Below are 27215 nucleotides of genomic sequence, written 5' to 3' on the forward strand. Positions count from 1 at the left end.
GATTAATACAAATTATTATTAAAAATATACAATTACGAAGATATATAAAAAACAAATAGAGTATATTAATCATAACATTAATGCATAAATTCTTTACAAATTTCAGTGGTAAACAATATTAATTATTATTCTATCTTATTATTCTATCATACATCGATTTGATTCGACTATGCTATGACAGATTTTATTATACATTGTCATTTGCTTGCAGACGATTGATAACCACAATCTCGATTTTCATCTACTCCACTATTATTCTTTGATTTATTAGCTATGTTTGTATGCCACCATTGATTATTTTTTCTCAGTTGATTTGTTATATATTCCATCCTGGGAAACCACCAAGAATTGCCACACACTGAAGTGCGACGTACAGATTTAATCGGGCATATAGAGGATTTCTAAACATACAAAAGAAAGTTGAAGTTTTTTTTGTATAAAATTTTCTATTACAATTAAGATTTTATGATATATTAATATTAAAGTTTATTGTAAATATAAAAGAGGTACTTTTATGAATGCATTCTTGATATATATATCTTATAATTTAATGTGTAATAATTTAATAATATTTAATATGATACATACACCTAAGTTCTGTGTCAAATATGAATATCCAGTACTTTTAGTATTTTTTCCAATTGTTGTTCTATGTACTCTTTTTAATCTTTGTGTTAGTATATTGTTCACTCGTCTTAGTTCCCTGATTTTGATTAATAAAGTTCTACAAATTAAAATTTTTAATTAGATAAAGTTTAAATTAAATATTTTCATTTTAATTAAATCGATTGTAAAATATAAATATTTTTAAATCTTTTATAATAGATAATTACTTCTTTTCATGTCCAAATTGCTGTTTAAATATTGTTAATTGCTGTTGCTTAATATGTAACTTTGAAACAAGAGTTTCAACAAGCTTTCTTTGTTCTTCCATCCACGTACGAATACATGAGACCATATATTGGGATTCATTGCAAAGTTCTGACCTGTTTACTACTGTTTCAGTTAATTCTGCTGACACACATGCTAAAGACTTGTCTTTTGATTGACATTCTTTTTTCAACTCCATCAAAGATTGGTGCATGTTATGTAACTACAAACAGTTACACTTTTAGAATTTATATTGATCAAAATAGATGTTAATATTAACAACAGATAATAGACATATCTCACTTGATTCGCGAACTTGTAGTTGTCTTGTTCAAGTGAAGTTTTCTGTTGCAAAAGAGAACAGTTCTCATCTATACATTCTTGCAATTGTTGGGTCAAATGACAATTGGAATTGTCCATTTTTATATATTTTTCTTGCAGTTCATACAACTGGTAATTTGATATTAAATAGTAATATTATTAAAAATATATTTTTGATACTTAATTTAACATTAACTTACATCTTGCTGTGCAGTTTTCAATTGATTGGAAAATGATTTACACATATTTTGTGTTTGACAAAGCTCAGTATTTTTTGAAGATAATATTTTTTTAGTATCAGTTGATTCTTCATCAAGTTCACATATTAAATTTTCCAATCTAGCAATTTTTGATTCAAAATTTGCAAGCTTTGAGCAATACTCTTTTTCCTAGGAAAAATATATTTATAAATGGTAAAATATTTTTTTATGGAAATGAAAAAGAATTATGTATAATGTTATGATTACTGCAATTGTTAATGATTCTTGTAGCTCTGCTTCTCTTCTTACAGATTGGATCAAGTTCTCTTGAGTGTTATTATAATCCTCAACTGTTTTGTAATAACTGTCTTTTATAAAAGATAATTCTGTTTGAGTTTCTTTTAACTGCAATAAAAATGGTATATTATGATTTTATTAAAATAAAACACGTTATTTTTTGTATATTTTTAGAACAGTAGAAATGGATGTGCGATTTACGAGTACTGATACCTTTTTCCGTAATAAATAAAGATCTTCTTTTGCTTTAGTTTCTAATGCAATGTTTTCTGTTTTCAGAATTGAATTCTCATTCTGTAAATATAATAATGTATTATTATATTATTATGTATTTTAGACATATTACAACAAAGTACATTTATAATTGTAACATACTTTTAATACTTCATAATCTGCTTGTAATTTTGCCATATTATCTGATTTATCTTTGAGTAACACTTTTATTGATAAAAATCTGTCTTTAAAACTTGTAGATTCAGATATGTATTGTCTAATTTGTTGTTCAGATGTATGTAATTTTTCTTGTAAATGGTCTATGGCTTGAGCTTGTTTTCTTATTAGAGATTCATTACAATCAATTTGCTGTTTTAGATTTTGTATCTAAAAATAATGCCATTAGGATTAGTATTAATATTTAATATATACTTGTTTGTATATTATATACTATAATATACTTTATAAATAATGAATGTGATACACACGCGCGCGTGTATATATATATATATATATATATATATATATATATATATAAAATTAGTCATAATTATCAAGGACATTCTTCCTTTTGTTATATAATGATTTGTAAATTAACATTACTATTACCTCCTCTTGTCTTGTTTCCATATCAATTACATATTTTTTAAAATTAATTTCTTTTTGTTTAGCAATATTTAATTCTATTATTAAATCTTCAAATTCTTTGGTTTGTTTCTCTAAATTTATTTTTAGATTTTGGTTTTCAGATTTTAAACAGCATTCAAGATCTTTTATTTCTTGATCTTTTATTTTCAATTCATTTTTATATACAACTAAATCTAATTTGTAGTTTTGTAATTGTTTGTTTAAATTTTGATTTTCTCTAATTATAATTTCAGTCTGAGCTTGTGATTCATGACTTTGAAATGAATCTTGCTTATCTAATATTAAAGAATCTTCTGAAGTTCGTTTGCATATGAGATTCTGTGTCATACAACTCTTATGCTCAATATCCACTTTACATTGACAAGATTTAGTTTCATACATTTTTGTTTGTTTTTTATCCTTGGATAACATATTTCTGTAAGATCATATCATAATATAGTTTATTATTAAAAGTTAAAAGTATCATGAAAAAAATAAATTAGACAAATCCTTTAATACTTTAATTCTTGCAATTCCTGATTTGTTTCTTTCCATAATTTTTTTGCAGTAATGTACTTATTTCCCAAAATAATATTTGTTTGCATTAAAGTATTTATCTGTAAAGGAAAAAAACTTAAATGTCTAATTTAATATAAAGAAAGTTGATATGGAATTTTAATCAAGTGCAAACATAAAAAAGATTACCTTGTATATTAATGCTTGAAAATCATTTGTACAAAGCTTCAGTTGATCCTAAAATAATTAAATAAAATTAATATGTTTTTCATAATTAGTTTATTAGTAAGAATAATCATAAGAATCTATTTATGCATCTTAATACTATTAGGTTTGCTATAGATCTCACTTGCATTAATAATTTCTATGATAATAAATTTTAAACACATAACATATCTTTAAACATTATCTTTAAACTTTATAATTTATTTAAATCACAGATATACACATATTATGTTATATCAGCATGAATCTTATTTTTGTTATACCTGTATTATGCTTAATATGGAACAATATGTAGTATGTAAAGAAGTAACTACTAAATGTTTATCATTAATCATGTACTCAATTTTCGATTGCAAAGTGTCTATGGCATCTCGTTGCAATTCCAACAACTTTTCTTGTGCAGCAGCCTTAATTAAAAAAATAGCATATTAAAATAGATTCATAAAAATATTATTCTTAAAAATATTTTAAAAACGTATAAGAGATAAGGATTAAAGTTAAATATTAAACTTACTTCCGTGAAACAGTCGCTATATTGAATCTGAGTTTCATCAATAAACATTGTTAACAATTGAATAGTTTCACCTTTAACAAAAAGCTGCAAGAAAATTAACTTGCGATCAGTGTTTTATCTATGATTTTCAAACTGGTAACGATTATAAAATTATAAACAAAATAAGTATATTTCAAGTATAATAAAAGCAAAATAATTCAATAATCAGCATAATTTATAATATAGTTAATTAATACTCATATACTTATTTGATAAGCATTTAAGAATTTATATATATTATTGGAAGTAATAAGATGGGTATAATAGTTGGATAAGATTTTACAAATACACAACTTTTATGCAAATTGTAATATTATTTTTAAACGCATTGTTAATTTTATGTTATTCTAAATAGAATAATACATACCACATGCATCACGAATATCATACCACACTGACTTTCGTATCATCACGCTTATACACTCACAATTAATTGCCAGAGGTATTTCCGGAAAGAGCTAATAGGAGTTTTACACTTGCACATTAAATATAGCAATGAAAAACTCAAAAAATGATCATGTCAAAAAAATAAGATCGCTAGGATATGTCTCATATGTGTAAATTATTGTTTTAATTATAATATTTGAAAAATATTTACAATGATAATTAACATTAGTACATACATACATAATTATATGTTTTAGCATACTGTCAAATCATTGTTCAATATGTTTATAAAAGCAATTTAAACGTCATGCACATTCCCGTGACCGAATGTTGAAGATGAAATCGAACTCCACAGTTCGCTCACATCACTTACTGCTTTATGTCCCATACTATCTAAGCATCTTTTGGCTTCAACCACAGCATTTTGCAAATGTCCAATTGTTTGTGCTTGAAGTTCATTCTGTAGAGAATGGAAGAGATAAGCATGCAATATTAATTTTATAAATACATTATTACTTCCATATATTTTAGTAATTTATATATTAGTAAAATTGAGAAGATACAAACCTGTTTGGATAGCTCTTTTTTATCCTTCTCACATTGAGCTATAATACAATCCTGCATATTAATCTGAAAAAAAAAATAATAAAATTGGTACTACATAATGAAGTATAAAAATATTTATATTCCACATACCTTCATTGATAACTCTTGGAAATAAGAATATTATTCGTGCTTCGTTGATTATTTATAATCACTTTTTAAAAACAAGATACAATATCGCGAGTACAAAAGTTTTCAACTTTTAGTTCTTATTGACAAAGTGATATTTTTTTTAGAGCTCAAAAATAATAAAAAATTTGGAGTGTGCACTTGTACATGTAATCTACTATTAATGTATTTAAATATTTTGGTATGCACATCAACTATAATTTAATTGTTTCATAAATTAATTTTTTCAAATTAGTTTTATTTGAATATAATTAAAATTGTTAATCTTAAGTATAACTTATAAAATAACAAAAGCATGTAATGCTTATAATATTTATGAGTTTTCTCATGCTTATAAAAATGTAATTAACTTACCTTTTCTTGTTGTTTTTTATAGAGACTCTTCAGTTCATTTTGTGTGACTGCTATAGAATCATTTTGGATCATAACTACTTGATTCATATTTTCTAACTGAAATAAAAAAATATGTACATGTATATTCATATATATCTATAATATAATTTGAAACATATTGTTATTTATAACGATCGATTATAATATATTACTAAGATATTTGGTATTTTTTTTCTTTCAATAAAAATAATCTTCGTTATATCAATTTAATACTTACAAGTTTGTCCTTAGAACATAATGTGTTTCTAAGATTTTCGATATCTCCATAACATTTTTCTAGTTGTCCTTCGTATCTTCTTAATTTATCGATAATTGTCATTACCAAAGTTGTTGAAGTACAAGACTGAGAAGATCCTTCACACATCTACAGATTATTTCTTTTTAGATATTTCTTGTTATTCTTATAAATATAATAATAATATTAAATGTTTTATCTAAATAATATAAAGTAATGGAAACATCCATTTGATTTAAACATACCAGAAGTTTAAGTTCGCATTCGACATTTTGAAGTCCACTTTTTGTAGATTGTACTGCTTCTTGTAATATATTAACAAGCTGGGATGTATTCTGTATGAATTAAAAGGTTTTAATTATAGACAATTAAGTATCTCATTTAAAATGTTTCATTATCTATTTTTATAACAATTCACATTATAAATTAATTGTTATTAGATGATATATTATAAATTGATAATTGTTAAAAATTATTACCTCTTGTTTCAATTGATATCCACAACATATAGATAATTCTTCTGGAGTACATTCTATATGCTTTTTTATGAAATGAAAATTAATACGTATTCATTATTCGTATATATATTATTTATATATGTGTGTGTGTGTGTGTGTGTGTAAGTCTCTTAAGATGAGATGTTGGAATATTTCATATTTTAATATTTCAGTATTTTTTTATTTGTTTTACTAATTTTATATATGAGGAGAAATTAAGTTTCATATAATTTCATCAGTTTCGAAAAAATGTTTGTGAACTCTATATTATAAAAAATACGATTTTCAGAGAAAAGTTTTTTCTATCATATTGGCTACTTTAAAACAAATTTATTTTCTTTCTTAGATTTTCTGTTTACTATCAAAAGTAATTGAGATATTCCAATATGCAATCTTAAGAATAAATAAAATCATTCATAACTGCTTCTTACAAAAGGTTCCAAATGTTTTTTTGACTTTTGAAGCTCTATTTCATTATTATCTAAACTTTTCCTAAGTTTTAATTCTACTTCCTTCTGTATTTTAATCTGAAATTATATAAAATAATGAATTCTTAATACATTGCTGTCTCATATGTAATTTGTATTTTTATAATATATACTATATGAAAAAAAAAAGAAAATTAAATTTATTACTTACTATATTTTCTAATTCTAAAATTTTTTTTTGATAATCTATACTATCAATAGAATAGGAACGTCTATAATTTTCTGCTTTCATTTGTACAGAAGATAATTCTTTCTCCATAGACTCAATGCTATTTTTCAGAAAGTTGTTGGCTTCTTGTTTACATTTAGTCTGATTATATAACAAACAATATATACATTATTACGAACAAATCTCTCTGCAGATATCAATATTAAAATCTTTTAACATAGCACAATATGAAAATCAGTATTAATAATAGTTAATAAAATGTTAAGTTCATAACCTCATGTTGTAAGATGCGAAGCTGCTCTTCCAAATCCATTATACGACACTTCCATTGATTTATTTTATCGTCAGATTTTGTTTGACATATTTTCTAGAAATTAAAAAATAAGCATTTTATTGAATATATAAATTATCATTTTTATACTATTTTGAACATAAAAATTAGCAGAAATATATATATAATTTCATACCTGTAATGTTTTAAGCTTATAATCGTCATATTCCTTTCTTAATTTATGTATATCTTCCTTTGCTTTTAATAATTCGTTAATTGTCTAGAATTTATATTATAGATATTAAATGTAAGCAAAATTGTTCAAAAGTTAATCTGAGAATAATAACCAATGGTATAATATATAAATTATGTACTTTACCTGATTTTGGCTTTGGAAATTTGCTGAATGTTCAATGAAATCATCCTAAAAGAATATTATAATATTTCATTACTATGATATTTCTTTATAATTACTACTCTTGCAAAAAAAAGAAAAAAAAAAAGGAAAAAAAAAGTATAAAACCTGTTCTATTGTATTCCAGAAAGTTTCTAAAGTATCTTGCATCTTTGTATGTGCACTATCAATTTCTGCTTCAAGTCTTCCTAATCTTTCTTCTTTTTCACAAAGAACTGTTTCGTCCATTTCGTTACGCATTAACTAAAATAATTTGATAGAAAATGAAACATTTCAATAAATAAATTACAAAAAATTATAATACTTACAATTGTACTCATGTATTTCTGCAAATCTTGGAAGGAACATGTTATACAACAAAGTTGCTCTTTTAACTCCACTGAATTGGATGCAAAAAAACATTCCTAGAAACATATATATAAATAGATAATAAATATAGAATTTTGAATGGTTAATTCATTTTGTTTTTCTTTACGATTTTTATTTACATATTAATTATTAACTTTATCCTTGAATGATATTTACCTGATCTTGATGCATTTGAACATGATTAACTATAAGCTCGATTTTGTCAACTACAAAGTTTAATAAATCATTACATGTGCATGTTTCTACACATTCAGGTAAATTTTGATCCTAAAATGAATTTAAAAAATAAAAAAGAATATTTCTAAATGTATAATTTACAAATTATAGTTACAAGAAAAGAAAAAAATTTATTGTATATCTGTATTTTTCCTACCTTGATTTTTTGTTGTATATTATTTACATAATTAAATAACTCGGATTGAGCACGAATAAATTCATTTTTTATATCTTTTAGTTTCACTTTCTCAGTTGTAATTCGTTCAATATGTCTTGTCCTTTCTATTTCCTAATATATTAAAAAAAATGTCATAAAAAGAATATATACTTTTATAATGTAACAAAAAGTAATTTCATCTTACTTGTAATTTTAATATATTAATTGCTTGTAATACTGTTTCTCGCAATCGTAGTAAATGTTCTTGAGTATCTTTGACCATTTTGTTTAGTTCAGTGTACTATTAATATCACAAATCATGTAAATTGTAATGCATTTTGTAATGATTTTCAGATTTACAGCTTAAACTAAGTATATTAATAATGTTATATGAGTAATATAAGAATATACTTTTTGATGTTGGACATCAAATGAAGAAAGAATAGTGCTAATTTCTTCACGAATATCTTCTGTTGCTGCTTGTGCCTCAACAGTGCATACACGAAATTCTTCCATTAATTTGAATTGTTGAACAATAATTGGATTTGACTATAAAATGTTAATAGAAGATAATAATAAATAAATATATAAAAATAATAATTTAATAATTATACATAAAATACTTACTATAGCCTCCTTTGACATTTCTGTAACATAATTATTCATTCTACTTTGCATCTATAAAGATAAAATAAACAATGTTTATTTACTACGTTATTATATATTTAAAATATTATAGATATTTAATGTTTGTACCTCATTTCGTTTAGCAGTCTGAAATAAGAAAAAATAATATGATTATATAAATTTCTTTTGCATAAAAAAATTTTTATGTTTAATTGTATGTACTATAAAAAATTAGTATTATATGCGTAAAAACTTATACATACAGCATATTCCATAAATTCAATCGCTTTTTTTTTTTCTTTACATATTCTGGAAATATTTTCAATATTCTTCATTAACTTCTCTGTTGTATCATACATCCACGTATCTACACTTTTATCTGTATCATGCCTCTGCAATCAAGAATATTTCATTATTAAAGTATCAATTGAAATAAAATTATACTTATTACAAAATACAATATAATTAAAGTTAGTTATTCAAAGTTATTAAAACATAATACATACAAGCTTTTCATTTTGCAATGCATCGTGCACGCAATTTAATTGGACTTCAATATTTGCTACAAAAGGTTGTAGATTTTCTTCAGTTTGTGACTGCAAAAAATATACTTTCTATGATCTAAATTATTATTAACTTTGCCAATGGAATTAATATGTAAAATTAGATGTCAATAAACATTTTTCCTTGAAAAAGAATCAATACATTATTCTGTTTATCATATTTATTCAACTGTAAATTATTACAAATGCACTGCATTATGTTGTATTATATAGTTAGGAATATATTATATGAAATAATTTTGCTTTTATAATTCATGGAATTCCTTATAAACACATGAACTCTTCTTTTTAGCATTCTGCAATATTATAAATACTGAAAAATGTTTATTAATTATAAATGTAAAATAATAATATTTCATAATCAAATAGACATGTACATTCATTTACTTGATTAGTTTCAATTAAAGATTTATAGTTTAAATATTAAAATAATACACACACGCGCGCGCGCGCACGCACGCATATGCATACACAAAATATTTTCTTTGTACATTATTTAAAAAAAAAAAGACCTTATTTCATATTTTATATAATAATGAAAGTTTAATTGCAATTGACTTACTCTATCATCTTTCGAAGTTTTAGAAATGTTTAGGATCGTTTTAATATTTTGTATGTTTTTATAAGCAGTCGTAAAATTATGCTCACTCGTCTGTAAATATAATTTTGTTCTATTATATTATAATTATATATAGTTGTAACATTGAATTATTAACATATATAATTAATAACTTTATGGATTATTAAACTGATCTATACAAGTTAGATATATTTTGATCATTTATTAATTTACCTCAACATTTTTCTGTTTTAAGTGTCGTACGATTTTTTTTAACTCTGTTTTTAAATCATCAAGCTTTTCTTCCTCTTTTTGTAATAATAAGTTTGTTTTGGAAAAACACATAAATATTTTCTAAAAACGAAGTACTATTTATGTTATAAATATTATAAATAATATAAACATGTAAATTTTATAAAATTTAATTACATCAAAAAATATATACCTGATATGAATTACTTGGATTACTTAAGGATTCTGTATCCTATAAAAACATTATTATTATATGAAATATATAATATAAGTTTTAAAACAGCATACCTTAACTCACCATTATATAAGCATCAGCATCAATTTGATCTTTCAGTGAAGAGTAAATATTCTGAAATCATATAGATAGAAATGATTTCTCTTTTTTGGTCAAAGAATATTTTGTACAAATAGAGAAATATATAATTAAAATTATATCATCAAGAATAAGGCAACCATGCTGAAAATTTTATATATATGTGCGTGTATATATATATATATAATATTAATTATTTAAATATAAAATATATATTTTCTATTATGACGAGTAAAATAAGATTATGATTTTATCATTTGCTCAATATGAATAGTCATAGTTACTTGTCAGAAACACTCATGATTTAGGCCAAATTATTGTTTTTGCGATTGTGTTGTGTAATAGCGTCTTTATAAGCTGGTGATATATTTCTAATGGATTCCACAATACTTTCGTCAATGTTACGTCGTCTTCTGCCTTTATCAATTTCCCTTTTGTATATTTGTTTAGAAGAATTGTCTAGATTAGTTATTGTATTATTTTGTGACTGTGAGTCAATAATGGGTGTATTTGCAATTAGTTTTTTATGATGTATTAAAGTATCAAAATTATTATATGGAAAAGATATATGATCTTTATATTTGACAACTTTATATAAGTAACATGGTGTTATAATTTTATTGCATAACTTATGAGAAAATCTTATATTACCATTAGCATTGAATTGTTGATGGTAATTCGACATGCAACGAAGATGAACAGGAAATGAAGACTAAAACAAAGGATAATAAGATAAAATATTCAGAATAAAATAGTGACTGAAAGTATACCTTCAATTCAATTTGTTTCTTTCTCATTTTTTTTATAATATCATCTTTAAAATGGATTTGCATATTAGCATAACGATATTGTTCTTCTAATTTTCTGATTTCTTGGCTCAAAAACATTATTAAATTATGCTTTTTTGTAATTTCTATGGCTAATGATTCATGTGTTTCCATAGATTCCTAATAATAGCATACATAAATGATATAATAATAAAATTTAAAGGAGCATATGCAAAAGTAAATAAAGCAAACCTTTTTTATACAATTCATTTGAGATTTTATTTCCTCAATCTCTTTATCTTTCTTTTTCAACTGAAGTTGCAAATGTGTCATATTTGTTATATCTGATTCAGTATCTTGTAAATGCTCTTGAAGTTTTTTAACTTCTAAACCATTATCAATATATTTACTTTCCACTATGTCAGCAACTAAGATTGTCTGAACAGCAACAGAAATGACAAAACTATCTTTATATCAAAGATATATAGAAACAATACAATGAAAATGAAAATATTAAATTTTATTATCTAATTGTAATATATTTAATTCTTTTAATATATTCTATTGTAATATATATTTTTACTTTTAATTTCTATTTCAGCATGATTGCCTATAAAATTGTTAACCAACTATTACTAGAAGATTAGTTTATATCTATTATACACATCAATTTCTTCAAATATGTATACATAATATTTTATATATGATGTACATGTAAAAAAATGCCCATCATTGTTTCAATTATTATCCCAATTAATAAATCATATAGATAAATAGAAACTTACATTATCAGAATTTGTTGGAGGTGATGTTGACCTAACACAGATATGATTATCTTCCTGAGATTTTTGAATAAGTTCATTACTACAATTCTGAACATCAGAAACATATCTTTCTTCCTTTGATAATTTTTTATTAAGCTCAGCATTTTTTTCTTCTAATTTACTTTGATACCTGCATAATATAATTAATGTATATAATGTGCTTATATCACAGCTATTTATAAATAATAAAAAAAAGAGCATAATTTATAACAGACAAATTCTCAATCAGTTAAACTTTGCAAAACGTTTCATTCAATTCATTATTATATGTACTTACACATAAGCTTCCTTGTCTTCCAGTTCTGCCACCTGCTGTTTGAAAAGTGAATTTTATTCAATTTGCATTTGTTTCTATTTTGAAAAATGTATGCAGTAACATAACAAACATTCTTTTTAATGTAAAAACTAAAACATTAATTAAAATAATATATAAATTATAATAAAAATTAATATAAGCTAATTGTTATATTTAAGAGGATAAGTATATTATTTTGATTATTATATCATATTTAATTTCTAAATAATATGTGTCTTTAATGTTTGTATTAAAAATGATCTATTTCAATTATGAATCAATACTAATTTCAGATACAAGAATGCTTATTATAACAATATAGTGGTTTAAATATTTTTTACTGATGGATAAATGAGAGCCATTGTAAAAAATTATGTTTTAATTCAAATATACCTTTGAATTTATAGTGTCATCTACACTTGTATTTACCTGGGCACATACACAACTGTAACAAACAATAAAAACAATAAGAAAAAAGCAAATAATAATGAACAATTATGTAGTATATTTTAGAGAAATAATAATTCTATAATTTAAAGTTATAATTATTTTCAGTATTTTCTTTCAATTAGTGTTAATATAAATTTTATGAAAATAGATAAAAGAAGCAAAAGAAAAAGTTATAATAAAAACGAAAGTATGCATATCACAAGATATTTGTATAGTGGAACTTTGATTATCTTTTTATTTCTAATTTGCTGTTAACTACCAGGATAATGTTTTTATGATTCATATGTTGTCTATGCTCTTAATCTGTAATGAAAATATACTTACATTTTCACTATTTATATTCTATTATCTAATTATTTTTTGCTTGATTATTTTTACTTAATTATTCATCATATTGTTTGAATCCTATATTCTGAGAGATAATCAAAGTTGTAAACTCATAAAAATACATGTATTATAGGATTGAAGATATATATTATTTTTTCTATATATATATATATATAATTTTATATATATATATATTTTTTCTATATATTTTTACCTTTTTTATAGCTCTTTCTAAGTTTAATATAAATAATATTAATGTCTGATAATTAAGAGCAATTAATTAGAAAGACTATGTAAAAGAATATTATAAATAGATTTCATGGAAAAAAGAATAAATATACAAAAAGTAAATTCTCTGGCAATGCACTTACTAATACTAGAAAAATTAAAGAAAAGATATATTAATCTGAACCTTTTTTTATTTATACTTACTTTAAAGGAGTAGGAATATCATTAGGATTAATGTAATAGAATGTTATGCCATCAAGATTCCAGCCATTATCTGTTTGAGCTCTTTTAAGCAATTCTAATAATCCTTTGATATCAATCCATAGAAATTCTATTTTTTGACGAAGGCTCTTTTCATCGTCTTCTAGTTCTCTGATGCGATTTGAGAGTACACTTAATTTCTAAAGTAATATTAATATTTTTATATCACATAAGATTACACTACATAAATATATATTAAATTACCTCCTCTGATTGATTCGTTAATAAAATTTTATCCGAAACAACTTTAGATGACTGCTTTAATTTTTCTTCTAATATTTTAACTCTGTCACTAGCAGTTTGTTCCAGGTCTTGTACAGTATTGACTAACATAATATTCTGTTCACCCAAATCCTTAATCCATTCCGTCATTATTTTCATTTTCATCTAAAATTGTATACGTTTGTATTATTTTCTTTTTTCTAATTTTCTAATGATATACAATGTACAACAATTTTTTCTAGAAAATAGTAAAAGCTTGAATCCTGTTAAATAATTAATCTGACAAGTACATAAACTGTATTTTACAACGAACAATTATGACCATATTTCAGTTGATATATAGAAATAATTTGTCAAATATTATAGATAACTAGAAGAATATAAAAATGATTGGAAATTAAATATATAAAGTTCTATTAACATCCGTATATTATAAATTTTGAATCTATTTAAAAATATATTATATTACGAGAAAATGTATGTATGTGAATCTTTAGTTTGCTCATTATTATAAGTCATAAGATTACACCTTGCACATAGGCACAAAATAACATATTTAACTTACTGATACACGGTCGAATTCATTTGCCGATTCCGAATCGACCTTTTTGATACGAGCTTCATATAATTTATGAAACTCATCAAGAATTTGTAAGCTTTCAGTTTCACCACAAGTTTCCCCCGTGTTTTCATTAATTGCTGTGCAAATTTGCTCTCGCTTTGGCAAGACAGAGATATTTGTAGAATCTTGGACAATATTACTGACCGTATACATGGCACAATTGAATAATTGTACATTAAATAGAATTATTAACACCTCAATATTCTTAGAGTTAAGATCTTCTTATACCCAGAGGTGCGGATAATAAAAATAATTCTGATGCGGTAAATAATAACAAATTAAATCGCCATTTTTTATGTATGGCGCGAGCAAACAACGGATGCTAAGGAGAACTTTTTAAGAGTAGATAATTGTAGGTAGCAATTACTCTGTAAAAATACTTTTTTCGAAATCATTTATAAACGTTACATTGACCTCTTACGGGCGAAGTTACATCAAATAATCTCGATGATCGTTAAGGTAGAAATCGTATATTTAAAAAAACGATGTATCATAATAGGTCGCATTTTGAATTCAACAAATACATTTATATGTTTTTTGATTGTTTATAAATATAGAATTACTACGTAGTAACAAAAAAAAAGAAAAACTGTTTTAAATAAAAAATGAATTATTATTCTCATGGTAAAGTAGAGAATAAATCAACAAACGATAACTTCGACTACGTTAAATATCAATATAGAGGGCCTTAGTTCCAATCTTGTAAAAAAGAAATTATTTATATTATATCTTTATTTCGTTAACGTTAGGTGGCGCAGGTGAGCTAGGTTTATATAACGAGGCATATGATCTTGAGAACCATTTAGTTTCTGAAGCGAACATGGCCGGAACGTTGTCCAGAGATATTGTTAATTGTTTATATAAGTTTTAATATACATATATAAGAATTATAATAAGATCACGAATTAAATACGTTCTTTTCGTGTACTACACCCGAAACAAGAAAAATTGAAAAAGCAATCCAAAGCGTTACGTTTAAATTTATCTCTTAGTGTGAAATTTTCTATCTCGGGAAACGTGGTAGTGATATAGGCAAAAATGCCTCTTACAGCTGAAAAGACGCAATTCTTAAGAAAACATTTTTATATGAAAGTCATGTTCTTGATAGTAAACACATATTCAATATATAGATAAATGTTCGATGGAATTAGATAGGTTAGAGTATAATAGGTTAGAATACAGTAGGTTAGTGTACAATAATGAGTTCATTGAGAAAAGACTGGAATTTATTAAAGATGTAATAAAATTTGTTGATTTTTTTTATAAGGAAGTGAGTTTTTTTTGTAATAGCTGTTTAAAAAATTATTTTATAATCATTAGAATAAATATTAAATTTTATCGGATTAGTTTAAATTTTTATCTTAAGATCTTGTAAACTATGTTAATATGTTTCATAAGGATTTTTTTTTAATCTTTTTTTGATGGATTTATGGATAGTTTTAATAAAGAAATTATTTTAGATTTCATTGCGTCGAACGACTAAAGCAAAATATCAGAATATTTTAGAAGATCCAAATTTAGTGTTCCATTTAAGATAATGTATAGTTATTTGAGTCAACATAATTGTATATAATTAAGGAAAGATTATCAAAGTATTAATTTTAAACTAGTTAAGTAATTAATAAAATTAATTAACGATATAATAAAAACCATCAAAGTATTATTTCTTAAAATAGTAAGAGAAGAAAGAAAAGGAGTGATCATACCATTGCCAATACATGCACATATATGATACTAAAGAAATGTAATTATAGGTTTGTTACCAAAGAATTTATTATACGCGCCTATATCAACCGATGGTTCATTATTCAGGTTTGTAATTTTAGTTAAAAAAAAGGAAATTTGTTTTTAACTGAAAAAAAGAAAAGGAATCTGTATTCAATTTTTATATTAGAAATTAGATTGCTTGAAAAAGAGAAAATTAATTTTTATACAATATATTAAAAACAAATATATAGCATACAAAAACAGATAAAGATACATCATTAATGAACAATATACGATATTAGAGAAAATAAAAATATATCCAACATTATAAAAATTAATTGGTATTAATTGATTAGTTAAAAAGTATCTTCATACTTTGCAATACTTATAAAGTATTATTAACTTTCGACTATCACTTTTAACCTAAAAGGACAGATACGTAGTTAGAAAGCGCAGTTAGAATTTGTTATTATATACAAATAATGAATCCAAATTCCCTTTCCAAAATTACCAAAGAATACTATAATAATCTTTTGGATAGCAACGTAATAGATCATGCGTAATATAAAATGTATATTATGAACGAACGTCGCAATTGATCGAAGAATCGAAAGAGATCGTAGAAACTGTGTATATACGTATATACACACATAATAAGTAGGCTTTCTCGAAAAAAAAAATTTGTCCATGGCGGCGTAAAAAACTTTGAAAATAGTGAAACAGTTATCGGATGATCAGTCGTTCTTGAGAAAGGATACGAAAGAAGGCAGGAAGAAAGGAAGGAAGGCAGAGAGAAGGAGTGAGTAACGTGGTAGGAGGTTGGTCGCGATTGAATTTCAGTCGAAGCGCGCCAGGCAGAGCGAACGTGGGTCTCGACTGGGCTAGTCTTCTTTTTTTTCGTGTTCTATTCTATCTCTTTCACTGCGACTGCGCACGAGGAGAGCGCGAGTTTGCTGCTCGGCCTCGGTAAGCGCGTGTTACGTCGCGCGCGCGCGCGCGCTCGCGCGTTCTCTCGATTCTCTCCGTGCGTTCGCGTTTCATACCGAACAGCGTGCGGTATCTCTCCTGCATGTTCCTTGTGATATTCCGGACGACGAATAGAAAAGAAAGATAAAGGAAAATAAGTGAAACTGGTGCGGTGTTGTGAGGTGTAATGTGTTGTGTTCGTTACTCGAGATGGATGCGTTTCGAGAAGCGAACGAGAGCGTGTCTCGTACAAAGAATTCGTTGGTGTGATCATCTAGGAACAATTTTGATTACGAGAAGAAAAGAGAAGCCAAGTTAAGCGAGAATGGAATTTGGTGGTTACAAAGGGACCGGATCACGCGTCAGGATGCGTCGACGTGCAGAATTGGGAAGACGTTTAACAAGGAGACTCTCATTGGTCGCAAAAATGCCGGCTGCCATTCTTAACAGGGCAAATCCGCCCGAACTTAGATCAATCGAGATCACTGCAATCGCACCCGACAAGACTCAACTCGCGGTAAGTTTTTATTATCATTTACAAGTCCTTCACCGTTATTTTTCTCCTTTTCCTTCGATATGTATTTTGTTTATAAAAGAATAGAGAAAAATGTCGTGCGATTCTTTAAAAATCTCGTCTTTTATTTTTTAAAGAAGAACGCGTAGATAATTCATCGATCTAAGAATAAACAAGGTTAAATATAATCGTTAAATACAATTAGTATACGATGCGAAAGGTTCGATTCCTTTACATTAAAATTTCTCTGTAGCTCGCTTGTATATATATAAACATATATGTATATACGTTATTTCTTACATGTAGATGTAAAAAAAGGCATAGATACAGCATCGTAACAAATTTTATTATTTCATTTTTATAGATTTCGTATAAAATACATTCATGAGTTTAAGGTTATAAAATAATAGTCTTAATGATCTACGTAAATATTACGTAAATATCTGCGCAATATATTGTAACAATTTCTTGCGAAGCAATTGTTTACAGTTTTTATTTTTATTCTCTTGGCTCGTACGTACATACGACTTTGTTATTCTTTTTTTTTTCTTGTCGATTTGCCATCTTTTGTTTTATTATCTTATCGTACATATATGCATGTTATATTACATTCTATGAAATATTACGATACATATGTAGATGACTCTAGATACTTGTTCTTTACGTAAAGTAAAACGTTGTAAAAAAATATCAATACACGATCGATATTTATCTTTTAGATCTATCAAAAAAAGTTCGAAAGTACTCGCTTAACGAATCGGACTAAAATAAAATTTCTCAGTCCGTTTTATCAGCTCGTATAAATTATTTCGCGGCGACTGTCTTTCTTCTTTACGTAAAAATTTTAACGATCTTTAATTTCTACTTTGAATAGTATTATTTACTTTTGTACGATCATATATATATATATTAAAAAAAAAAAAATAGTTTAAAAAAAATTAGTATAATTATAATTATTGGAGAACAGTCGGGATGATACTGATTAAAGATAATGATTAAAGAGAACATGAGTATTCGTGTTTAATTTTATTACGAAATATTTTAATGAAACACGGTATTACTTGAAAGCAAAACAAATTGGAAATAGTATATAATGTTATATATAATAGTGCATAATGGTATACAATGTTATATTAAAGTTATCTCTATAGAAAACTAGAAACAGCAGGACATACGTATTGATTGAGTTTTACGGAGTGGTTTCGCGGTGATATTGAAGTCATGCAGAGAGCTTTCACCGATGTTCTTACGTCATCTTTGAAGAAAGGTGACGACTCGTACCAGAGCGTAGTCGTCGCAAATATTATTCTTATCCATGGGAAACGTATAAAGCTCGAAATAAAATTAGTCGTGTAGGAGTTGTTTTAGAACTCATTTGATAATATATCGATCGTAGGCTGGGGATATATTATCCTTGTAGGACATAACATTATTTAAAAGTATAAGCCAATTAAGGAATTACGGAGATAACGATGCGATCGTTGCAATATATATCAAAGAAATGTCTTATATTTTTTTTGGTCGTGTTAGCAGTATTTAATAGCAGTTCAGAAGCACGTCAGCTATTAAGGTGTATTATCGATCGTACAATGTATAATGTAAATCGTAAGGAATATCATCGTATCGGTATTGCATTACAATCGTACTGTAATGCAATTTCAATGATTCGGTTGACAGATTTAAACGAACGAGTGCTACGGGATAAGTCGAAGAAAAAAAAAGTGTTGCGGATAGTTGCGTGCAAAAGGCCGAGATTGAAATGACGTTACACACACACAATATATATACACGTGTAAAATTCTAGATAACTATAGTAGAGATCCAGTTACAGTACCTTCGCGGTTATTTGCTTATGCAATAGCGACTACCGTTTCGAACATAAGGTTTCGTTAAATCCATCGAAATTTAAATGGCATCGAACAAAGTTCGAGAAAAATAAGTTTATTCTTTGCCGAGGCACTCACTCATGATTACGTTCACAATCGTTAATATCGCCGTTGTGTTTGAAATGCAATAAGAATGTGATTCTATGCGGTTGAATATCTCTCTTAAACGAATCACGTGTTATTACACAAAGACTGATTTAACAAAGTCGATTTAATCAAAGTCAATTTGAAAATTAACACGGAAAGGATTCATTTAAGATATACGGACGATATTGGGTTAGCCAATAAATAATATCGACATTTTACAGTTAAATAAATAAGATGGAATATTTTTTATTAAACATTCTGACACACATTACTCATCGATCAGTCCGCTATATACAAACTGAAATCACTCATAAAAAATTGAATAAGCGTGTAACTCTTATTTCAAACGCGTTTCTCGAACGTAGTTTTAGTTATAGACGAAATACGCGTATCTCGATGCAACCTCGTGTTTTACTCTCTAAGGAGTGACCTTTCCTAGCCCTCTTCCTCGAAATGCTGCTCGGTACTTCATGCTAATTCTCTTTCCGTGTAGCTTGATCGCGTGTGTTCGATCGCGATACGGCCATCTTTTCGAGACATATGTACATACGTAGACATTCCTGTGAGAGTAACGTACTCGGGGGAGCTTTTTACGCGAGTTAGTTGCGTTTTCCATCACGTATATAGTTAATCTCTTGTAGGAGAGAGACGAAGCCATTCCTTTCTCTCTCTCTCTCTTTCTTTCTCTTTCTCCACCCGCAGTTTCGAGTACGTATACGATACCACTGATATTCGGTTCAAGAGCTATCGAGCTTACGGTCTCCCGTAATGGAAACACTCCGTGCAATATCGAAATACGCGCTCCGCAAGTTGTAACCTTACGCCATGTTTCTTAACGTATTGCTGATACAGGATACGCGCTACGATTCGTGAACGTCGCGAGCTCTGTGCTGCCGACAATGAGTCATCGTAGATATCTGCTAATTCCGATACCACCGCTCTCCTTTCTATATACATTATTCGATCCTGCTCTCACTATAGCACAGACTGGGAATTATTCAATTCTAAAAGACTGTAGGAATAATTTTTTCATACGATTAAGTTACCTTTTGACTGGGTTCAGGGGTGGTTCAATGAAATAATAAGTTCAAAATGGAATCGTAACAAAAATGATGTTGTTCGTCGAAACGGCAACTTCGTTTCTCGATATGATTGAATTTCTTCAGCTGTTTTGGTATACTTTAAGTCGTCGTGTTTTACGATCGAACGAAGCGTAGAAAAATGGATGTGAAATCAACAAAATCGTGATTTAAGGCGACGACCGGTTTTATTCAATCTCGATTGGACGATACTTAAAATTGCATTAGGATACATTTATTGAAATCAAAATCAACTTCTCAAGATATATGTATGCATATATGTTAAGTATCATCCGCACATGGTTTAGAGAGCAGATAGCTGTGCGCATATCTTCGTACGCATCGTTGCATTGTTTAACAATGACGAACGATCGAAAACGTCCTTCGATAGCTAATAATAAATTTTTCTCTTCAAGGACGTCCAACTCGAAATTACCACTTAGATTAATGTCAAAATTATTATCTCTATATAAAACGTATCATTGCGGGGAGGTTGAAAACATTTCACAGATTTCTACTACGAAATCCTATATATTCTGATAAGAAAATTCTAATAAAAAATCGTAATTACGTTGAAAGCAAATTGTCAAGATTATTCGTCAGTATTAAATCATTAAATCACTTCTTTTCCGTCCCCCGGAATAAAGATTTAAATAAAAAACAAAAAAGTCTAATGTAAGGTAAAAAGTTAATAAATAAATAATCAGTTTTTGAAATTGAGGACGTTTGAACGAATGCCTCGATATTTTTTTTTTTTTTTTTTTATTATTTCGTAGCTATTTTGCAAGTTTTCAAAGTGATAAATGAACGTATTGATTCGTTCGTTCGAAATTTGCATTTGGTTCGCATTGCGTTCGCGTTCACGTTGGACGGCACGCATGAAAGCGCAGTCGCTTGCTTTCAATTCTATTCTCTTGACTCTGTTTAATCCGTATTCCGTAGCGTAGTGATAATATGCTGGATCGTGTTGCGTCGTTGGCATCGGACGTGGTATTATGTCGTGCGACTATCGACAGTCGGTAGGCGGATTTTTATGTAAATCAATGGCGCATTTTACAAGGCCATGAGCGTTTAATGTTCATCGATCGTGCAGAGAAGGAAAACGCTTCTCGATAATAGTAATCGAATAATTTACTATCAATAATATTAATAACCATCTCGAACAATTTATTTATGAATATATCGTTTATAATTTGTCTATTATTCGAAAGATTCATTTCTTTTGTGAGACATTTTCTTGTTATCGTATCGGTCTTTTTCAACCTACAGTTCTTTTATACATTTTTGTAGAAATAAAAAATGTACAAAACGTTCAAAAAAAATATCGAATATCACTTAATTTCATAAGAATGTATGTCACGAAAATAAGGTAGCGTTTATTAAATGTCACTTCTTTTTTCTTTTCTTTTCTTTCTTTTTCTTCTTCGAGGGTGGGGCGAGCATTAATGCGATCACGAAGGAGAAAACCGTAAGAACGGACAGGTAGAAATCTGACATGGGAACCCACGCGTTTTTTATATTCAACGTTGATGACATCAGTCGAAAAGCTTAGGAGGATATATCGTACGATTTCTCGAAGGTTATATCGCTATGAAGAAGCGTCCCATTATATCGCGATTTTAAATCGTGGTTCGCGACCGTTTCGGGAGTCGGCGTTAGCATCGTCGGGAAAAGTAGGTGGACGAGAGACGCAGAGGAAGATGACGTGGCGACGTCGTTTCGCTCCTAATTCTCGTGTTAAATAGCATTGCTATCATAAGTCAAGGATAATCAAAAGATAGTCAGATAGACGAGTCGCAAATAATTCGGATAGTCGGACGAAAGAAGGGGTGGTTGGGTGGCTGCCTTTTAAAAGGAAGAAAAATAATTTTTATCATGACATTTTTCATTACGATAATATTTTCTATGGGTACTCGAAAGTATTTTTGTATTTTTTTTTTTTTTTTTATACGAACACAATACATAGAATTATTTTTACGTATGCAGTTAATACGAGACAACAACGAACATCCTCTCGATAAATCGTTTCGATCGAGACGATGTTGTGGAAGATATTGAACCGTGTTTTTCTTAGCACAGCTTCATAGGAATTCTCGACGAGGTTCTTTCTGATTGGAAAGGATAGTTTTCGTGTCGGATGTTTAATGCATCGCGTGCATTTCGTTCCGCACGCCGAATGTCGATTTTTCATCATACATGTTTGTTCTCACGAATCGCGAGATAGTCGTATAGCTGACCGTTCAATATTTAGCATAAATTGGATATGTCTGTTTAAGATCTTGGACAATTTTGATGTATTTATTTTCCATCGTTTGGGTCTTCGAACGCATCTTATATATTTCTTACATCGTTCGATGGAGAGATTAATATAAATACTTAATAGAAAGAGAATTCTATGAATTTTTTATTATTTACCTCGTATGCGTCCGTTAGAGATAGAGTATACGTAAGAGCAGCATCCTGTCGCTCCCAATCTCATTACAAGACAATGAGGAGCGTCGTTACATCTATCAAAGCGGAGGCATTCTGTCACGAGGCGGAAGACTATTTCGTTCGGCCGAAAGGAGGAGCAACCGGCTATTTCGACGTTACGATTAATTACACTCGGGAATTCTGTTCGTGGAGAAAGGTTCAATGAGACAATGCAGACTTCTAATCGCATTCTTCGCGATTCCTTCTTGTTTCTCTTACGTTATCGAACATATTTTCCTATTTATCCTATCCGACGTATTTATCCTATCTATAAGAAAGTGATACGATAAATAACTATGAAAAAGCAATTGCAATAACAGTGATTCGTGGAAATGATAAAGAAGATTGCAGAATAAAGGGAAATCATACAAAAAGGTCTGTGCAATTCTAAATTACGCAATTTAGATTCAACTTTATGATTTTGATTTGATAACAAGAGCAAGAGTATGTGAACGTTTTCTTTTTCTTCTTTGATCAAGTGCATGCAAGAGAGCTCTTGAGGATAAACGTAGAACAAGGTCATATTAATCGTTGCAAGAGAATTTCCATAGACTTATAGTACGCTCGAAAATATTCAATTATATTGTGTTTTATTATGGTTGATTATTGATACGTTTATAATTTGAAGTAGAAAAATTATTAATAAGGGAGTTATGACATATAAACAGGGATTGAATTGAGAATATGCCGCCATCTTGGCATACCAATTTCTTTTGTATCAAGTTTAGAAGATATATAGATTATAAATCATATAGATTATAAATGTAACAATAAATAATCAAGTATTAATCTTATATAGCGTACATATTTGTCAAGGTACGAAAGTAGTGATGATTATAAGATACAATGGTTTTAAATCGATTGCCAATATTTATCAATTATTTTCGATTTATTTATACATTGTTTCACATATATTTTTAATAAAGATAGCAGAGCAAACAATTTTGCGATAAAAATTAAATTTCTTTTTTACACTGATATTTATTAAAAGTAAATTATATTGTAGTTTGAATTTTCGAAGTAGATTAAATCATTAAGTTACATAAAATGTATGCTATGAGATAGAGAAAGTTGATCGTGCTTAGATTACTTTAGTCATGTTCTAAAAATACTTAATACATGTGGTAAAAATACTTAGAAATAGCGGAAGATGGAAGCTTCAACTTACGGAAGTAAGATTAATCTTTCTATTTTGATATAATAAAATTGATAACAAGTAAATGCTTTAAATGAATACCAATCGTCAAGAGAAATATTGACGTTTAGTTTTTACAATTTTCCTAAGCAATATGCTTACATGTATTTTGATTCATTTTTCTTTTCAGCTATCTGCCTCGTCTCCAGGAGCTATATCTCCTGTGGTTGCACCCGTTCTTTTAAAGTACCGAGTATGCAAGCCAAGATTATTGCTCGCTGGTTCGAGAGCTGAAATCGATCCTGCAGCCGATGTTGCACTTCTTCATGGAGAAATTTTGCTGATCGAAGATGCAGCAAGACAATACGATCCACGAGGTGGTAAGTATTGATGATAATGTCTTTCAAACGAAGAAACTTACTTAAAGAACTCAACGTCTTTCATTCTTGAACTCTCTGTAATATTTGTCTGTATAATATTCAAGCATGTATAAATATAATTAGAACAAAATTAAAGCGTCAATTTTTTTTTGTCTATCTCTAAGTAGAAATCGTTCTTCTCACGTTCGTTGAATGAATTATTCCTTCAAGATAATCATCGATAATAATCGTAGAGTATCGAAAAATATTGTACTTTTACAGATATCGATCGAAGGTACAGAGCAACGGAGAAACTTTTACACGCAGAGGAAGACTATCGAGAGACGTTGTGTAGCGCGAAAGAACTCTACGCCCGACCACTCGCTCGAACTTATCCCGAATTTCACGACGTCATTTTCCAACCACTTGCCGATCTTTCAAGAGTCAGTAGTGAACACTGTCAAAGGGTGAGCCAACTCCGTATTACGTTATTCTGTTTCGTCGACTTGACATTACGACACGATGACAACGCCGGTGACCCTTTTGGCTCGATTCCAAATCTTATATACGCTGTTCTAACATAGAAAGATATTGTTTGTAAGAAGAAAATGAGATACAGATTGGTTACAGAAAAGATAATATCAAATAACGGAGACAAATTCGGAGACAGATTATTATTATTGAATGAATAAATAAACGATCAGATTGCTTTGCCTACGCGTTTAGAAAAATATAATACTCCAAGAGTTTTCGAGTCGAGCCATCTTACGAATAATTCTGATAACACAAGAAATCCTCATTCAAGAAAGTGCGAACGTTACCGCGTAAAGGACATCATTTTCAATCTGGTAATTACTGGTTATCTTGATACAATCTCTAACATAATAATATCTTTGTATGTCACTAATGTCACTATGAGATACATAAGATATGTGTGTGGAAAAGGAATCTAGAAAATAATAGGTGTATCCTCCATCAGCCGTTATTGTGGCCTCTTGCTGCACGTACACGTTCGCAATTTCATAATTATCAGCAGAATGTATTTATTACGTGCGTGTTCATCCATTCACAAAGTTATTATAATACGAATCGTTATGAAACGAAGTATGTACTTTATAAGATATTTTTAGAAGAACTCTACTATGGTTGCTATTTAGAACGGTTAGTATAATCGTGATAATATATAGCACATACACTCACTTTCAAGGACTATCCACACAACAAAGATACATAAAGGAAGCAGAAATTATATGCAACGTACCTATCACAGCTTTTCGAGTTGTTAGTATTGACATTAACGATGAAAATATTGAAGGGACGAAGCAATTTGCATATAATTTATTTTACCGATACATTTTCAATGATGTCAACGAGAAACTCTTTGTTGGGTTATCATTTTTCTTCTATTTCTTCTTACTAGTTTTATCTTCATTTTATTTTATTATCATACGAGCATTTTCCGTACGTAGTTGCATAATTCTAAAAGCGCTCGCGACGGATTCCTTTTTATCGACGCGTCGATTCATTGAAAGATACGTAGCTCATATGAGAGATGGCGACACTGTACTCAAGACATTCTGTATACATATAGATATTTAATTAATTTCTTGATTATTTCAATTTTAATTAGAAAAGAAAGGAAATAAGAGAAAACGTCTGTACGCGTATAATATTTTTTTTTTTTTTTTTTTTTTTTTAATGAAAAGAGCTTTTTATTTCAATTACCCGGAAATATTGTTGGCGACATTTACGTTTAAAAATTCACTATATAAAGATGGTTATAAGGATATATTATATATTATAAATAGACATTGTAATTGCTTAAAGTATTAAGAACATAAAGTATTATTGTTGCTTAAGTAATTACAAATGAATGTAGATATATTAATTTTTATTTTTTTAATTTTTTTTTTTAAGTTTTAATTTACGTATTATATTTTTCGCATTAACTTATAGAAAAGTTCAGTTTTTAAAAAACCGACAAGAAAGTAGATAAAACTGTTTTGTATAACGCTCCCTTAACTCAACGTCGGACTCGTCATGTATTATACATGGACTTCCAAACTTATATCTTGGTCATTGTATTTTAAGAGCCAATTCTACTACGCATTTCTATTTTCTTTCAGATACACAAAGTACTTGAGAATTGGGATGCCAGTACTTTCAAACAGAGTGAGTATATAAAACGTGGCTGCGTACGTTACATATATATATATATATATATATATATATATATATATATATATGTATATGTATGTATGATCGAACAAGCGTTTAGAGCATCTTAGAAATTTTAGAGAGATATTATTACGATATTATTACTTTCTGAAATTTCATTGAAGGATATCAAAAGCGTTCGATTTGTTAATAGGTGACTTATTTCCAAATTCTTTCTGGAAGTCTTATTGGGAATATCTGGAAAGCTATAGCGAGGCTAGAAGAACCCTGGAGGAATTGAAAGCTTCTGAGGACACTCTGCTACATTTTCTTACTTTGAGACAAGCTGCTGCGAGACATTCGCCATTGTCTTTACTTCTTCTACCGGTGAG

General features: G+C 27.8%; 2 protein-coding genes across 5 annotated transcripts in view; one reads left to right on the forward strand and one right to left on the reverse strand.

Moving 5' to 3' along the window:
- Positions 1 to 43: 43 nt before the first annotated feature.
- LOC127063572 (golgin subfamily A member 3-like) lies at positions 44 to 14896 on the reverse strand. 3 transcript variants are annotated; one of them, XM_050993533.1, is made up of 44 exons: positions 14405 to 14896; positions 13822 to 14004; positions 13561 to 13757; positions 12781 to 12796; positions 12334 to 12368; positions 12018 to 12186; positions 10451 to 10501; positions 10346 to 10384; positions 10135 to 10254; positions 9904 to 9993; positions 9285 to 9374; positions 9042 to 9170; positions 8908 to 8925; positions 8779 to 8829; positions 8563 to 8700; positions 8357 to 8452; positions 8152 to 8283; positions 7935 to 8045; positions 7718 to 7813; positions 7518 to 7652; positions 7374 to 7418; positions 7191 to 7274; positions 6998 to 7090; positions 6706 to 6864; positions 6498 to 6593; positions 6049 to 6108; positions 5815 to 5904; positions 5552 to 5698; positions 5296 to 5391; positions 4777 to 4839; positions 4583 to 4669; positions 3784 to 3867; positions 3533 to 3676; positions 3234 to 3281; positions 3048 to 3145; positions 2511 to 2964; positions 2064 to 2288; positions 1902 to 1982; positions 1659 to 1796; positions 1392 to 1580; positions 1174 to 1320; positions 834 to 1093; positions 589 to 724; positions 44 to 401 (listed from the first exon to the last, which is right to left on the reverse strand). In XM_050993533.1, exons 1-44 carry the CDS (start codon positions 14612 to 14614, stop codon positions 198 to 200), a joined length of 5334 nt encoding a protein of 1777 aa, XP_050849490.1. In that variant the 5' UTR covers positions 14615 to 14896; the 3' UTR covers positions 44 to 197. The 3 variants fall into 3 exon arrangements, with proteins under 3 accessions (XP_050849490.1, XP_050849489.1, XP_050849488.1); XM_050993532.1 differs by having other exon boundaries at positions 12334 to 12365; positions 12745 to 12796; XM_050993531.1 differs by having other exon boundaries at positions 12745 to 12796; positions 14405 to 14895.
- Positions 14897 to 16442: 1546 nt separating this feature from the next.
- Positions 16443 to 27215, forward strand: part of LOC127063266 (rho GTPase-activating protein 20-like) — a 53964-nt gene continuing 43191 nt past the window's right edge. Inside the window, exons 1-5 of one of the 2 annotated variants that reach the window (XM_050992788.1) lie at positions 16443 to 17651; positions 24498 to 24687; positions 24949 to 25133; positions 26793 to 26838; positions 27038 to 27210. In XM_050992788.1, coding sequence (XP_050848745.1) covers positions 17460 to 17651; positions 24498 to 24687; positions 24949 to 25133; positions 26793 to 26838; positions 27038 to 27210 — 786 coding nt within the window. In that variant the 5' untranslated portion in view covers positions 16443 to 17459. The remainder of the gene's footprint in view (positions 17652 to 24497; positions 24688 to 24948; positions 25134 to 26792; positions 26839 to 27037; positions 27211 to 27215) is intronic. The other variant, XM_050992787.1, reaches the window with a different exon arrangement.

The sequence above is a fragment of the Vespula vulgaris genome, chromosome 4, assembly GCF_905475345.1.
Source record: "Vespula vulgaris chromosome 4, iyVesVulg1.1, whole genome shotgun sequence".
Classification (NCBI taxonomy): domain Eukaryota; kingdom Metazoa; phylum Arthropoda; class Insecta; order Hymenoptera; family Vespidae; genus Vespula; species Vespula vulgaris.